General features: G+C 43.8%; 1 protein-coding gene across 2 annotated transcripts in view; it reads left to right on the top strand.

The window, feature by feature from the left end:
- LOC134345851 (semaphorin-4F-like) overlaps positions 1-16835 on the top strand; it is a 174250-nt gene extending 157415 nt beyond the window's left edge. Inside the window, exons 11-14 of one of the 2 annotated variants that reach the window (XM_063047154.1) lie at positions 816-925; positions 4384-4547; positions 9240-9298; positions 12983-16835. In XM_063047154.1, the coding sequence (XP_062903224.1) occupies positions 816-925; positions 4384-4547; positions 9240-9298; positions 12983-13605 (956 nt within the window). In that variant the 3' untranslated portion in view covers positions 13606-16835. Of the gene's footprint in view, positions 1-815; positions 926-4383; positions 4548-9236; positions 9299-12982 lie in introns of both variants that reach the window. The other variant, XM_063047153.1, reaches the window with a different exon arrangement.
- The last annotated feature ends 402 nt before the right edge of the window (positions 16836-17237 follow it).

The raw sequence follows: 17237 nt of genomic DNA, 5'->3' as shown, positions 1-17237 counted from the left end.
CCCGAACCTGGGAGGACCAGTGGGCCACTCTTAGTCTGTCCTCTACCCTTTGACCTGTTTGGCATGGGTGCCCCTACCAAGAGCTAAAGCATAAGGCCCTGACTCCAGCCAACATAGCTCTCCAGGTCACTGAGGCACGCAAGCCTCCAGAAGGTTGTGATCGTCTTGGAGGGCTGTGACATTGATTGCCTGTAAGTCATTCACATAAGTTTTGGGGAGAAATTTTTGTTTTATTCCATGGGAAAGTAGTGAATTTATGAATGTAGCAATTTAAAGTGCTAAAGTGCATTTAATTTACCATCTATTATACAGAGCATGCCGCAGTGCCAATGAAGCATTTGTGTTATCAATATCAATAAGCCAGACATGAGATGCTGAGAGTCCTTAAAGTGGGAAGCTTTAAGGCTAAAGTCAGATTTATCTCCTAACTGCCATATGAACTGGAGGTTTTAGTACACTACATCTGTTTAAGTTTAATTGAGAACAAACAAGGGGTCACCATGGTAGTGTAGCAGTTAGTGCAACGCTATTACAGCTTGGGGTGTCGGAGTTCAGAGTTCAGTTCCATTGCTGTCTGTAATGAGTTTGTTTGTCCTTCCCCATGAACGTGTGGATTTCCCCCAGATCCTCTGGTTTCCTCCCACAGTTCACAGTCAGATAGTAGGTTAATTGGTCATTGTAAATTGTCCTGTGATTAGGCTAGGGTTAGATAGATTGGTTGCTGGGTGGAGCGGCTCTTTGGGGTGGAAGTGCCGCCCTGCATCTCTCAATAAAATTCAAAAAAAAACATAGATTTATTTTGTACTTTGTCATAGAAACTGGACATTTGCATAAAGTGATCAATACCGGCTCCAAAGTTCTTGTGGTGGAGGATTATGTCATCTTTAAACCAGAGGAGAAAGTACTCAGCATTGCATTACGGCAGGTAAGGACGACAGTCGATCAAACTTAACGGAATGAACAGAAATTAGATTGCTGCCAACACACTCATAAGTATGGGTGGCCATTCATCTCAGCGGACTTCCTGTCCTATAAGCTGCATTGGACATTCTGTCCAATTCCTGTTGAACTCATTGCCATGTTGATCCAGTAATCGTATCCACAGTGGTCAGTTTATTAAGCTCTCCTGTACCTAATAAATTGGTACGTTTGTGGTTTTCTGCTGACGTAGCCCATCTGCTTAAAGGTTCGATGTGTTGTGCATCCAAAGAGGCTCTTCTGCACACCACTTTTGTAACGCGTGGTTATTTGAGTTACTGTCACCTTCCTGTCAGCTTGAACCAGTCTGGTCCTTCTCCTTCCCACCCTCCCCCACCTTCTTTATAGGGCCTCTGCTCCTTCCCTCTTCAGTCCTGACGAAGGGTCCCGGCCCGAAACGCTGACTGATCGTTTCCACGGATGCTGCCTGACCTGCTGAGTTCCTCCAGCGTGTTGTGAGTGTTGCTTTGACCCCAGCATCTGCAGAGTATTTTGTGGTCAATTTCCTTGACCTCTCTCATTAACAAGGCATTTTCGCCCACAGAACTGCCGCTGGCTGGATTTTTTGTTTGTTTTCCGCACCATTCTCTGTAAATTCTAGAGCTGGGCTCCCCAGCCTTTTTTATACCATTAACCGAGGGGTCTGTGAACCCCAGCTTGGGAACCCTTGCTCTAGAGACCCCTGCTGTCTGAAAATCCCAGGAGATCACCAGCTTCTGAGATCCTCAAACCACCCCATCTGGCGTCAACATCATTCCACAGTCAAAGTCACTTAGATCACATTTCCTCCCCATTCTGATGGTTGGTCTGAACCTCTTGACCATATCTGCATACTTGATTGAATTGCTGCCACCTGATTGGATGATTAGATATTTGCATTAACGAGCAGGTGTACAGGTGTACCTAATAAAGTGGCCACATGTCTTGAGAGTTTTATTGTGCTGTATAGGAGTTAGAGGATAGATATGTAAATGGTGGAACATGTTCGACAGGCTATTCCGGTGTTCCACTGTACATTGCAAATACAGTCAGCTGAAGGAAAATCCAAACAGAAGAGCCATGTGCTGATTCTGTTTTCCCAGTGCTATAGGCAATCTTAAATCAGGTTTATCATCACTTGCATAGGTCATGAATTTTTTTTGCAGCAGCAGTACAGTGCAATACATAAAGTGACTATAGTACTGTGCAAATGTCTTAGACACCTTAGCTATATTTATGTGCCTAAGACTTGTGCACAGGACTGTGGGAGCAGAATGCGGCCATTTGGTCCATTCCATCATGTCTGATTTATTATCCCTCTAATCCCCCATTTGCTTGCCTTCTCCCTAAAAAGTTTGACACTCTTACTAACCAAGAACCTACAAACCTCTGCTATAAGTATATCCAGTGACTTGGTCTCCACAGCCATCTGTGGCAATGAATTGCACAGATTCACCTCCCTCTGTCTAAATAAGCCATTCTGTATTAATTGAGGGACAGTTTTATGGAAAGCTTCCTATTTATTCACACGCTTTAGTTATGACTCAATGCAACACACTAATGGTTCTGCATATTAATGATGTTTCACTAAGAGACATGAAGTATGAATCATCTGTCCTGCTGGAAACGCCTAACCCCACAGTTCAAAGTTCCTCCTCCTCTCCTTTACAATCTCCATCAGCACAGGCGCACCACAAGGCTGTGTGCTTAGCCCCTGCTCTACTCACTTTATACTTCTGACCGTGTGGCTAAGCACAACTCCAAAGCCATGTTCAAGCTTGGTGACAACACCACTGTCATTAGCCGAATCAAAGGTGGTGATAAATCAGCATACTGGAAGGAGATTGAAAATCTGGCTGAGCGGTTCCACAACAACAACCTCTTACCGAATGTCAGCAAAACCAAGGAGCTGATTATTGACTTCAGGAGGGGAGTCTGATGGCCTATGAGCCAGTCCTCACTGGAGGATCAGAGGTGGAGGGGACCAGCAACTTTAAATTCCTCAATCGTTATTATTCTGGTGGACCTGTCCTGGGCCCAGCACCCAAGTTCAATTACAAAGAAAGCACAGCCGCATCTCTACTTCCGTGGAGTTAGTGAAGATTCGGCATGACATTTAAAACTTTGATGCACTTCTGTAGATGTGTGGTGGAGAGTATATTGACTGGCTATATCACCAATGCCCTTGAATGGAAAGACTTGCAAAATGTAGTGGATATGGCCAAGTCCATCACAGGTAAAGCCGTCCCCACCATCCAGAACATCTACCCGAAACATGGTCGCAGGAAAGCATCATCCATTATCAGGCACCGTACCACCCAGGACACGCTCTCTCCTCGCTGCTGCCTCAGGTCCCACACCATCAGGTTCAGGGACAGTTATTACCCCTCAACCATCAGGCTCCTGAACCAACTTCACTAGCCCCATCATTGAAATGTTCCCACAACCAATGGACTCTTATCCCATGTTCTTGATATTTCTTTCTTACTTATTATTTTTATTTCGTTCTTTTTGTATTTGCACAGTTGGTTACTTTTGCCCACTGGTTAAACACCCAAGTTAGTGCGGTCTTTCATTGATACTGTTGTGGTTATTATTCTATGGATTTATTGAGTATGCCTGCAAGGAAATGAATTTCAGGGTTGTAATATTGTGACATCTATGTACTTTGATAATAAAATTTACTTTGAACTTTGGTTTCAAGAGCTTGATGGTTGAGGGGTAATAACAGTTCCTCTACCTGGTGGTGTGAGTCCTGAGGCTCCTGTACCACCTTCCTGGTGGCAGCAGTGAGAAGAGAGCATGTCCTGGGTGGTGGGAGTCCCCGATGATGGATGCTGCTTTCCTGTGACAACGCTCAATAGTGTGGTGTACTCAGTGGTGGGGAGGGCTTCACCCGTGGTGGACTGGGCCGTCTCCACCACTTTTTTGAACTTCAAAGTAAATTTATTATCAAAGTACAAACTATGTCACCATTTACTACCCTGAGTTTCTTTTTCCTGTGGGCATTCACAGTAAATACAAAGAAACGCGATAGAACCAATGAAAACCTGCACAGAACAAAGATGTACAAACAGCCAATGTGCAAAAGTTAACAAATTGTGCAAAAACATAAAAGAAAAAAAATAGATAAAAATAATGAATAAATACCTCATAAATACTTAGAACATGAGTTGTACAGTCCTTAAAAGTGAATCCATAGGTTGTGGAATCAGTTCAGTTTTGAGGTAGGTGAAGGTAACCATTCTGGTTCAGGAGCCTGATGGTTAAGGGGTAATAGCTGTCCCTGAATCTGGTGGGGTGGGACCTGATGATCTTGTATCAATGACAGAAGAGTTTAGTTTGAAAATTGTTTAATGAAGAAGAATTTGTACATGAGTTATTTGTTGGTTACATGTGAATTATGTACTGATTAATATTTTTCAGGGGTTTCTCTACATTGGATCATCTAATAGGCTGGTTCAACTTCCAGCAGTGAACTGCAGCCGATATTCCCACTGTAATGCCTGTCTCCTGGCAAGGGATCCATCGTGTACCTGGGATGTGCAGAAATGGGAATGTGTTCACATTGAAAGCACAAACATCCAGAGGTGTGTGGTCTTAAAACCATAAAATGAATTTCAACAGGGAAATGCTTTAATACCAAATATAAAATTGAGGGTTCGCTCGCTGAGGACCATCTGACAAAATTGTGGATACATAATTTGGTGAATAGAAAGAGGACAGGCTCTTTGTAAATACTTCATTGCAAAGAGATGTGCGTGTAAAAATCAAGAGTCATAGGGGACAGAAACCAGCCCTACACTCCACTGGGATCATTTCGATAACCAAGTACATATTTATATATATATATCCCATTTAGAGTCAGAGAGAAGTACAACACAGAAACAGGCCCTTTGGCTCAGCTAGTCCATGCAGAACCATTTAAACAGTCTAGTCCCATCGACCATATCCCTCCATAACCCTCCCATTGTGTATCCATCCAAACTCCTCTTAAACGTTGAAATCGAGCTTGCATGGGTTACTTGTGCTGGAAGCTTGTTTCACACTCTCACCACCCTCTGAGCGAAGAAATTTTCCCTCATGTTCACCTTAAATGTTTCACCCTTAATGCATGACCTTTAGTTCTAGCCTCACCCAACCTCAGTGGAAAAAGCCTGCTTGCATTTACCGTATCTACACCCCTCATAATTTTGTATACCACTATCAAATCTCCTCTCAGTCCTCTACGTTCCAGAGAATAAAGTCCTAATCTATTCAATCTTTCCCTATAACATAGGTTCTCCTGGCCCGGCAACATCCTTGTAAATTTTCTCTGTGCTCTTTCAAGCTTATTTAGTTTATTTGGTGACACAGCGTGGAATAGACCCTGCTGGTCCTTTGAGTCACAGCACCCAGCAACCCCCGACAAACCCGATTAACCCTAACCTAAACACAGGCCAACTTACAATGATCAGTTAACCTACCTGGTATGTCTTTGGACCGTGGGAGTGGGATCCAAGATCAGCCATGATGGAATGGTGGAGCAGACCTAATGAGTTGATTGGCTTAATTCTGCTGCTATGTCTTATGATCATATGGAAACCAGAGCACCCGGCAAAAACCCACACATTCCACGGGGTGGATGTACAGACTCCTTATAGAACAGTAAACAAGAGAAGATCTGCAGATGCAGTGGTAGTGAGGGAGGAGGTGTAGAGGTGGGTGTAATCCCTCCTAGCACTTATTCTTGCAACTCCCTTCTGCCACTTATCCTTGCAAGTGGAGCGAGTACTACACCTGCCCCTACACCACCTCCCTCACTACCATTCAGGGCCCCAAACAGTCCTTCCAGGTGAGGCAATACTTCACCTGTGAGGCTGTTGGGGTCATATATTATGTTTGGTCTCCCGGTGTGGCCTCTTGTATATCGGTGAGACCCAATGTAAATTGGAAGTCCATCTATGCTCCCTTTGCCAGACCAAGTGGCATCTCCCAGTACCACCCATTTTGATTCCACTTCCCATTCCCATTCCAATATGTCCATCCACAGCCTCCTCCGCTGTTGTGATAAGGCCACACTTAGGTTGGAGGAACAACACCTGGTATTCCATTTGAGTAGCCTCCAACCTGATGACATGAAAATTAATTTCTCAAACTTCCAGTAATGCTTTCCCCCCTTCACCATTTACCATCCCCTTGTCACTCTCTCATGTTATCTCCTTGCCCGCCCATCACCTCCCTCTGGTGCTCCCCCCCCCCACCTTTTTTTCTTTCTTCCATGGCCTTCTGTCTATTTCACCAATCAACTCTTTGCTTCATCCCTCCCCCTCCAAGTTCCACCTATCACCTGGCATTTCTCTCTCCCCTCCCCTCACCTTTCAAATCTACTCCTCAGCTCTTTTTTCTCCAGTCTTGCTGAAGGGTTTTGGCTCAAAACGTCGACTGTACTTTTTTCCACAGATGCTGCCTGGCCTGCTGAGTTCCTCCCGCATCTTGCGTGTGTTGCCCCTATAGAACAGTGCTGGAATTGAGCTCCAAGCTGTAACAGTGTCCTGCTAACCAGCACTCTACTGTGGCATCCAAGACATTTATCATCACTTTGTCCCTAACCTTCTGCATCTTGTCATTTTGGGTGTTTGATACTATTTAAACATCGAGGGTTCTTGTATTCGTACACTCAGTGTGTCCCAGATTACAAGCAGGCTCTGGGTGAATGAGACTGAAGGAAACATGAATTCACAGCATTATACAGCAAGAAAACAGGTTCTTTGGCCAAAAAAAAAAATCCATGCTGATCAAGATGGCCATCTGAGTTATTCTCATCTGCCTGCAATTGATATAAATCCCTCTAAACCTTTCCTATCCATCTATCTAGCCAAGCATCTTCAAAGTCCACCACCCTCTGGCTAAGTAAATATTTCCTCATCTCTGTTCTAAATGGATGCCCCTCTATTCTATGGCTGTGCCCTCTGGCCTTAGACTCTCTTACTATAGGAAACATCCCCTTCACAACCATTTTATCCTGCCTTCTCAATATTCAAAGTAATTTTTTTATCAAAGTACATATATGTCACCAAATACAGCCCTGTGATTCATTTTCTTGTGCGCAATCACGGTAAATACAAGAAATACAACAGAATCAATGAAAAACTGCACCTAAGGGGGTGGATAATGATGAATGTGCAAAAAAACCTGCAAATACAAAAAGAAAGAGAAAAGAAATAATTATTGTAATAATAATAAACAATAAGCAAATGTTACATATCACACTTTAATATTGTAATTACACTTGCTTCTACCAGCTCCTCTGTCAACTTGTTCCATATACCTTCTCAAAGCCCATTTAAATCTTTTCCCTCTCAATTTATCCATACGCCCTCTAGATATAGACTCTGCTACCCAATAGTCAAAAGAACTTTTATCAGTTACCCTTTTTATGCTCCTTGTAATTCCATAAGCATGTTCCTGTCACCTCTCGGCCTCCTCTGCTTCTGTGAAAACAGTCCCGCCCTATCCAGTCTCTCCTTGTAACTCAAGCTTTCCAGTCCAGTCAATGCCCTCGTGAAACTAATTTTTATAGATGCACCGTAGAAAGCATTCTTCTGGGGTACATCATAACCTGGTATGGAAGTTGTCCTGTCCAAGACTGGAAGAAGCTGCAGAAGATCGTGAACACAGTGCAGCACATCACACAAACCAATCTTCTGTCCGTGGACTCACTTTACACCGCACGCTGTCGGAGCAGTGCTGCCAGGATAATCAAGGACACGACCCACCCAGCCAACACACTTTTCATCCCTCTTCCCTCCGGGAGAAGGCTCAGGAGCTTGAAGACTCGTACGGCCAGATTTGGGAACAGCTTCTTTCCAACTGTGATAAGACTGCTGAACAGATCCTGACCCGGATCTGGGCCATACCCTCCAAATATCCGGACCTGCCTCTTGGTTTTTTTGCACTACCTTACTTTCCATTTTTCTATTTTCTATTTATGATTTATAATTTAAATTTTTAATATTTACTAATTTTTACTGTTTTTAATATTTAATATTTGTAATCCAGGGAGCAGGAAGTGCAGAATCAATTATCGCTGTGATGATTGTACGTTCTAGTACCAATTGTTTGGTGACAATAAAGTATAAAGTATAACTTCTCTGCGCCTCCTCTAGGTCAATTACATCCTTAATATCGTGTGGTGAGATGAGAACTATGCACAGTTCTGGGTTAGACTTTACAATGGACTTTAAGATCCATGTACGGCCCTCGATTTTTATTTGAAATTCAGTCACAGTGCAGTATACAAACCGTATTATGTGACAGAGTTTCTCAGAAACTACTTGTTTTAGGATCCCAGAAAAATAGGCAGAATCTTAGACTATTCAGGAGTGAATTGATTCCTTAAATCATTGGGATTTTTCTTCAAATGATCTCTCTAGAAACCACTAAATGTCTTGAGTGTGCATTTGGACCATAATACCATAAAATATAGGATTAGAATTAGGACATTAGGACAAGTCTGCTCCACCATTCCATCATGGCTAATTTATTATCCTTCTCCATCCCATTCTCCTGCTTTATCCTCGTAACATTTGGCACCCTTACTAGTCAAGAAGCTATCAACTTCCGCTTTAAATATACTCAATGACTTGGCATTCACAGCCATCTGTAGAAATGAAAGCCACAGATTCTGCACCCTCTGGAGGAATCTGTAGAAATTCCTCCTCATCTCTATTCTAAAGGGACATCCTTCTATCCTGAGGCTGTGCCCTCTGATCCTAGACTCCCCCACTACAGGAATCAGCCTCTCCACATCAACGCTGTTGAGGTCTTTCAATATTCAATAGGTTTCAATGAGATTCCGCACCCCCCCCCCCCAATCTTCTAAACTCCAGTGAATACAGGCCTAGGTTCATTACATGTTCTTCACATGTTAACCCTTTCCTTCCCGGGGTTATTCTCTTCTGGACCCTCTCCAATGTCAGCACATCTTTTCTTAGATAGGAGCCCAACACTGCTCATGACACTCCATGTGGTCTGATCAATGCTTAATAAAGCCTCAGCAAGTTCCCTATATATCTACTGTAATTTTGCGTCCACATTTTCATAAAATGGACCAACGCAAACATGTTGTACTGTCTTAGCACCCTTCAGTTGTAGAAGCCCAGTCTTGGCGTCTTGTTCGTGTTGTGCACCATTTTGATGACCAAATTCTGGTGAATTAGATTTTTAATATCGATTTGTTACTATGAAATGCTACTTGTGATGCTTTTTCACCCCACTAAAAAATGAATTAATCTCAGCAGATCTCAAAATATGGAGAATGTCTCTCAGCAAGCTAAAACCTTATGCAAGAACGGAAAAGGTATGTTTGATAAGATACGCTCCCTGCTTGTAGATATTTAACCTCTCACTTCTCAATTCTGAAGGTGGTGCTCTAACGGCGGTGGTAACTTCCTGCAGTTCTGCAGATGCTAATCATTGTCCTGTGTACTGATGGCTCACCTCCTGCACTCCTGGGATCGGGTGTTCTTGTGACGTCAGCACAGAGGTTTTATTGACAATGCTGTTGCTCCAGGGGCTTGGTGTGAAGGCCCTCCCTGCCGCTCCGCACTCCCGCACCAGGACCCCAGTTGTGGGCTCAGGTCACCATGCTCCAGTGACAATTTTAAAATTTTATTTTAGAGATGCAACACCAGTCTCTTCAAATCTGCACCACACAGTTGCACTGATGTGACCAATTGACCTACCAATCCGTAAGACTATAAGACATAGGAGCATAATTAAGCCATCTGGCCCATCGAGTCTGCTCTGACGTTCCATCATGGTGATTTATTATTCCTTTTAACCCCATTCTCCTGCCTTCTCCCCATAACCTTATTAATCAACTGCCTATCAACCTCTGCTTTAAATATACCCAAAGACTTGGCCTCCACAGCTGTCTATGGCAATGAATTTCACAGATTCACCATCCTCTGGCTAAAGAAATTCCTCCTGATCCCTGTTCTAAAGGGATGCCCTGTATTCTGAGGCTGTGCTCTCTGGTCTTAGACTCTCACACTTTTGGAAACATCATTTCCATATCCACTTAGTCTAGGCCCTTTCACTATGCAAGACCTTTCAATGAGCACTCTTCTAAACTCCAGTGAGTACAGGCCCAGAGCCGTCAAATACTCCTCATACGTTAACCCTGTCATTGCCAGAATAATTCTCATCAATTTCCTCCGGACCCTCTTCGACTGTTTATTCACTTCCATCGATGCTGCCTGACCTGCTGAGTTCCCCCAGCATTTTGTGTGTGTTGCTCTGGATTTCCAGCATCTGCAGAATTTCTCATGTTTATTATATTGAATCATTTATGATTTTATTATTGATTTAAAAAAAAATCCCATTATTGTGTAAAACCACCACCACTCTCACCACTGCTCTTGATTAGTTTTCTGCACTCACTATCTTCCTGTGCTTCTGCTCTTCGTTCTTTTAATGACTGACGCTATTGGCAATCGTGTTTTGAAAGTAATAATCTCTTTTCGGTTTTCTCAGAGAAAATTGGCTCAGCGTCCTGTCAATGATTATTTCTTAACCAACGTTGCCAAAACAGATTATTTGGTTGTAAAAACACCTCTGAGAAAACTTTTTGTGTATGTATTACATTGCCTGAAAAGTGCTTTTGGACCATGCTCCATGTACACTCAATGGCCACTCTATTATGTACAGGAGTGGAACCCGCTGTGGTCTTCTGCTGCTGTAGGCCGTCCACTTCAAGGTTCGATGTGTTGTGTGTTCAGAGATGCTCTTCTGCACACCACTGTTGTAACACGTGGTTATTTGAGTTACTGTCACCTTCCTGTCAGCTTGACCCAGTCTGGTATTCTCCTCTGACCTCTTTCATTTACAAGGCATTTTCACCCACAGAACTGCTCACTGAATGATTTTTGTTTCTCGCACCATTCCCTGTAAACTCTAGAGACTGTTGTGTGCGTAAATCCCAAGAGATCAGCAGTTTCTGAGATACTCAAACCACCCTATCTGGAACCCAGCAATCACTTCATAGTGAAAGTCACTTGGGTCACATTTCTTCCCCATCCTGATGTTTGGTCTGAGCAACAACTGAACCTCTTGACCATGTCTGCATGCTTTTATGCGTTGAGTTGCTGCCATGTGATTGGCTGATCAGATATTTATATTAATGAGCAGGTGTACCTAATAAAGTGGCCACTGAGTGTATGTCTAAAGCTTAATCCTATACGTAAACATGAGAAAATCAGCAGATGCTGGAAATCCAGAGAAACACACACAAACTGCTGGAGGAACTCAGCAGGTCAGGCAGCATCCATGCAGATAAATAAACAGTCGACGTTTTGGGCCGGGGCCCTCCTTCAGGACAGAGAAGGAAGGGGTAAGGTGCCAGGAAAAAAAAGTGGGGGTGTGGAAACAGGCTAGCTGGAAGGTTATAGTTGAAGCCAGGTGGGCGTGAAAGGTCAAGGACTGGAGAAGAAGGAATCTAATAGGAGAGGAGAGTGGACTATTGGAAAAATGGAAGGAGGAGGGCTCCCAGGGGGAAGTGATAGGCAGGTGAGAAGAAGTGAAAGGTCAGAGTAGGAAATAAAGGAAGGTGGTGGTGGAAGGGGGGATATTTATTTACAGGAAGAAGAAATCAATATTCATGCCATCAGGTTGGAGGGTACCCAGCAGAATATGAGGTGCTGCCCCTCCTGAGGGTGGCCTCATCTTGGCACAAGAGGAGACCATGGGCAGACACATCGGAAGAGGAATGGGAATCAGAATTGAAACGTTTGGCCAGCGGGAAGCCCCACGTGTGGTGGATGGAGCAGAGGTGCTCAGCGAAGCGGTTCCCCAGTTTATGACGGGTCTCACCAATGTAGAGGAGGCCACATCAGGAGCAGCGGACATGATAGGCGACCCCAGCAGATTCACATGTGAAGTGCTGCCTCGCCTGGAAGGACTGTTTGGGGCCCTGAATGGGGTGAGGGAGGAGATGTAGGGGCAGGTGTAGCACTTAGATTGCTTGCGGGCATAGGTGCTGGGGGGGAGATCAGTGGGTGGGATGAATGGACAAGGGAATTGCAGAGGGAGCCATCCCTGCAGAAAGCAGAGGGGGGAAGTAAAGATATGTCTAGTGGTAGGATCCCTTTGGAGATGGTAGAAATTACAGAGGAACATGTGTTGGGTGCGGAGGCTGATGGGGTGGTAGGTAAGGACAAGAGGAACTATCCTGATTAAGGCAGCAGGAAAGTAGAGTAAGTGTGGATGTACGGGAAATGGAGGAGATACGGGTGAGAACAGCATCATAGTTGAGGGAGGGAAACACCATCCTTTAAATGAGGAGAGCTTCTCTGACGTCCTGGAGCTGAAAGCCATATCCTGGGAAGAGATGCTGTGGAGGGGAAGAAACTGAGAAAAGGGAGTAGCATTTTTACAGGAGATAGGGTTGGAAGAGGTATAGTCCAGATAACCGTGGGAATCAGCAGGGTTATAGAAGATGGCGGTTGACAGTTTGTCTCCAGAGATGGAGGCAGAGAGATTGAGAAAGGGGAAGGAGGTGCCAGAGGTGGACTAAGTGGATTTAAGGGCAAGGGTGGAAGTTGATCAAATTGACCAGCTCAGTGTGAGTGCAAGAAGCAGCAGCAATGCGGTCGCCAGTGTAGCGGAGGAAGAGTTGAGGTGTATAACCAGGGAAGTCGTTGAACATGGACTACTCTAATAGCCCACGAAAATGGCAGGCATAGCTGGTGCCCTGCGAGTGTCCGTGGCTACCCCTCGAGATTGGAGAAAGTAGAAAGTAGAAAAAGTAGAAAGTAGCAAAGGAAAAATTGTTCAGGGTGAGGAGCAGTTTTGCCAGATGGAGAAGGGTGGTGGTGGAGGGGATTGGTTGTTTCTTTTGTCAGGGAAGAAGTGGGGAGCTTTGAGGCCTCCTTGATGGGGGACTGAACATCCATGGTTAAGATGACGCCGGTTAGGGCCAGGGAGTTGAAAGTTACTGAGGAGATCCTACACATAACCTTTTGGCTTGTGCTTTTGTCTCCAGAATCTCCTGTCCCCTTGACAAAGGTAGTATCCGTGGTGGAGGGAGCTACCGTGTTTCTTCAGTGCACTCCTAGTTCTGCCTGGTCGACCTGTGAATGGGCAACATCAAACGGAACCTTGGAGAATAATGACAACATTGGAGGGATTCATATCGTGGTCTCACAGAGCACTCTGGGTGAATACAAATGCTCATGTGTTGAGGACGAAATATGCATTCCTGAAGCTCACTACAGTTTGGAGACCAAGCCTTCAAATAGTTCCAGCAAGTTTAAGGATTCTGTTAATTATTTCCTGATGTTTGTCTTCCTTGTTCTTGGCATTTTTACTGGTGTCCTTGTCTACAAGTATGGCCACTCATGGTGTATAAAAATGTTAGCTTCTAAGGGTGGCTGCAACAGAGACTACACGAACGCACCGCAGGGTGCCACGGTCCACAGCTTGGACTCTACTGATGAAGTCCGGCCCTTAACCATTACCCAGCGGAGTGGATCGGGTGGAAATGGAACCAGTGAGAAAGAGGTGGTTAATGAAAACGTGGAGAAGGAGGTGAATGGAATGAACTTGGGCTCTCCAAGGAACCAGACCATTTCAATCATATCATTCCAGGATGAAACCTCAATTTAATCAAGGTCAGACTCGAGCCCTTGAAAAATGTGTCCTGAAAGGGTAGCCAGGCATTTGCTTTGCCGCAATCTTCCTTATTGCATTTGTGGTGTTGCTTTTAACACTGTCCACTAGTCTTCCTTCCAAGAAAGAACATGACCGCTGTCCCAGCCCAACCCCCACTCAGCAACGTTGTCACATCCGCTTCCCTGCCTCCTTGGGTAGAGTGGCTGGGGTTTGCAACACCTCCTTGTTTACAGTTGCACTGTTTGAGACGTTGTGTGGTTACCTTGTGACCTTCGATTTTCTATAGACAACCCAAGTTTTTCCAGTTTTATTTACATCAAAATAACTAAGGAATTGAAATCATTTGATTTGGTGAATAAACATTCACATTCTGCAAAATGCAAATGTGTTTGGAAAGACATTAGGTAATGTAACTTGAGGTACTTGGACCATGGAGCTCTGGGTTGTCTGCTATGCTGTGTTGAATTCACTGGCATCGGTCTGGGATACCAGTGAGGACTCAGCCCCTGACCAAGAAGGGTAAATATGAGCACTGAGAATTTCTGCTCCAGTGACCACTGCCACAGAGGGTACTTCTAGATAAGTGAAGAATCAGAACTGGCCTCTAACGTCTTCTGCTGTACGAAGAACAGTGATAAAAGAGAGGAACAGTGAGATAATCCTTTCAGAGCAGCAAGTTCAAGGTACCAAACGGTTTTTCTCAGCAATGTATTGTTCTGCTCGCTCAGGTTACAGTGAGTGACCCCACGTGGGAGGGTCCACGCTGAATAGGACTCGATGCCTTCTTGATATCGTAAACGTCAGCAATCATAAGACGCTAGATTGCTGGGAACCTCTCACCTGTTTCAAATACATAAAAGTTGCTATACTTGAGCAGTGAAATGATTGCTAGGATATTCAATGCAAGTTGTGCTTGGCCAGCTCTCAAAGTAGGACTCCTGCAAATGGTCCACAACCCTCTTCACAGAGTCAATGTTTATACTCTGCGACTACTTGCAATCACTCCCCCCCCTGGATGGACAGGGAATTGTAAAGAATAGCTGAAATCTGCATCCATTTCTTGTCTGGTGTTCTGGAGTGCAGCAGAAAGGAATTGCTGGTGCCTCCAATATCTCTTCCAAATGGTTCCAATGTGGTGGATTTCTTTATATAACCAGAAGTGTGGACTCCTGAAACCACTGTAAAAATGTGCTGCAAATGGGAGTTTTGTTGAGTTACTCTCAGTTTACTTTTGATATTTAGAGACTGCTCTGTAATTGATGTGTGAAGTTTTAAGATTTGCTCTCTCTACTCTAAAAGTTCACCTTGTAAGGGTCAATTAACTGATGCTGTTCAAATGGTTTTGGACCACAGATGTGATTGTGGGGTTAGAATATGATTGGTGTGTTCAGTCCTTATCGATTGTTACAGTTTAACCGAGAAAACCACTGGATTTGAGAGGACCTAACTACTGTTTTTAGGATTATTTAGATCATAGACTCTAACCCTGCTGTTTGGGTGAAGATCCATGCTTTAATCCAACAAGTAAATTTATATTGTTTTTCTTATCATCACTTCAAATTTCCCCCACCAATATCTGACCTATAACCATCAGTGTTTAGGCATGATTTCAAAGTTTGGTCACTAACAAAATACCTTTTAACTTTATACACCACCCATCATTCTCATGCATAGATTTCTCCTGAAAGGTAGTGGTAATGAGATCACTTGAGTTGAGTATGATGCTCTCCTAAACGATTGTCTACAGCTGGGTCCTCAGGTGACTGTAGAGGCCCACATATTCCGAGATATTAGGGTAGGTCCTCTTAATGGAGGGTGCATGTGTGTAAACTGGGTTAACATGGGGAAGCTGATGTATGGGCAGCCACCACAGATCGAAATCAGGGCCCTGCGGCATGGAGTGCGAGATGTCTGGAGATCCTTCACTGCCATTGTGAAGTGTCATCGTCCTCCGCCAACTCCGTGTTCAGGTCCTGGTTACATCTACCTTTGTCTGGAAACTCCCCCTTGACGCCTCCATGGGTGACCCTACCAGAAGCTAAGTGCCAGACAGCTGAACTCCAGATGGCATCACTCTCAGGACCTCAGGATTCACAAGCCTGTCCCCCATAACAAGGTGACAATCCTCGGAGAACAGGATGATTGTATATAATGTATGAACTCCACTTATTAAAGTTACAATTCTGCCTTTGTCTCGCAGAGTTTAACATGCACATTGGATTGGCAGAACGTAGAGTTCTGTTGCTAGATATTCTCTACAAAGTCTAAGAGGAGCATTATTGAAATCCTAGTTGACCAAGGCATCCTAGGATAGTGCTGTTATAAAATAGCCATCACTCCATGTGTTTATTTGGCCTGGAACTAGAGTCTGCTCCTCGCCTTTATCAGTATTCAGTGAAAAGCCTGAGCCTTTCCAGTATTCTATGGTATTGATTTTAATAACATGGCAAAAAAAAATTTTTAATAATGCAGATTTATTAGATTTTTAAAAATTGGGCTGGAGGTTTTTTTTAAAAGAATGGGGTAGGATGTGGGGGAAGGGCAAATTGGGGAGGGCTTTGCTTAATGGATGCAAGGATCGAACGGCGTCTGGTTGGTACTGGCCCAGGCAGAGTACCAGGGGCACTGCAGGGACAGCAGTGTGGATGATAGAGATTTTTATCGATGGCCCTCAGATAATGAGGAGAAAGTATCACAGTGACTTCTGTTTACAATTGTTTATCAATAGCACAAGCCAGTATGGGTGTGTAGAGGGTGTTACGATCAGCTTACACTCAGTTATTCGGTCACTAACTAGTCTCATATCACTTGTCACTGTACATGGTCTCTGGTTTGCTGAACGGACACTGAAGGACCTCTGGTTCGAAATGAAGCCCACTGCAGTTTGGTGCCCTATAGAAAGGGGAGAGGTTTAGGATTTGAGTCGGGGTTCAATGTTGATAAACTTCATTCTTGAAAGATTATTTTAGATTTTCTGACTGTTGCAGTTAGCAACAATCTTTTTATGTGAATTTATGCCCAGTTATAATGTGGTTTTATATTTCTTTAAGATCTTTTGAAATGTTCTTCTATCTAACTCATTGCTGTATGCTGCCAGAGCAAAACTATGACTGTTGAGTTTGAACTTCACCTGCATAATTCTGGCAGAGAGAATGGAAATGGTAAATGTTAATATTAGCTGACTGAGAGATCCTCAGTCTTCACTGCTGTATTATTCAATTTTTTTCTAAATAAATTACTATTTTGTGGTATTTTTAAAAATATGTTTAAATTCTATTCAGCCACTTCAGTTAAGCAAAGTGTTTCATTAAGCAGTCTATCTGTAATTTATTTTTGCTTTCAACTTTATCATTAATGGTCACTCGTTACTGATTCTTCCATTAGCTGCTCATACTGAAAACAAATGTGCTTCATTCAGCCACTTGAGTCTACTATGCCATTCAATATGATGTGTATCATATTTCTGTCCTTTCTCTATATTCCTTGATGTTGCTTGCATCTGGAAGTGTATTCTGTTCTTTAAATGCATTCAGTGATTTATTCAGTAGCCCTCTGTGATAATGAACTCCATAGTTCGCCTCCCCCAATCCCCGAGTGAAGAAATTTCTCCTCACCTCAGTCCTAAA

This window comes from Mobula hypostoma, chromosome 4 (assembly GCF_963921235.1).
Source record: "Mobula hypostoma chromosome 4, sMobHyp1.1, whole genome shotgun sequence".
Classification (NCBI taxonomy): domain Eukaryota; kingdom Metazoa; phylum Chordata; class Chondrichthyes; order Myliobatiformes; family Myliobatidae; genus Mobula; species Mobula hypostoma.
Note: the sequence above shows the minus strand (reverse complement) of the source record. Positions and strands in the feature narration are given on the sequence as shown.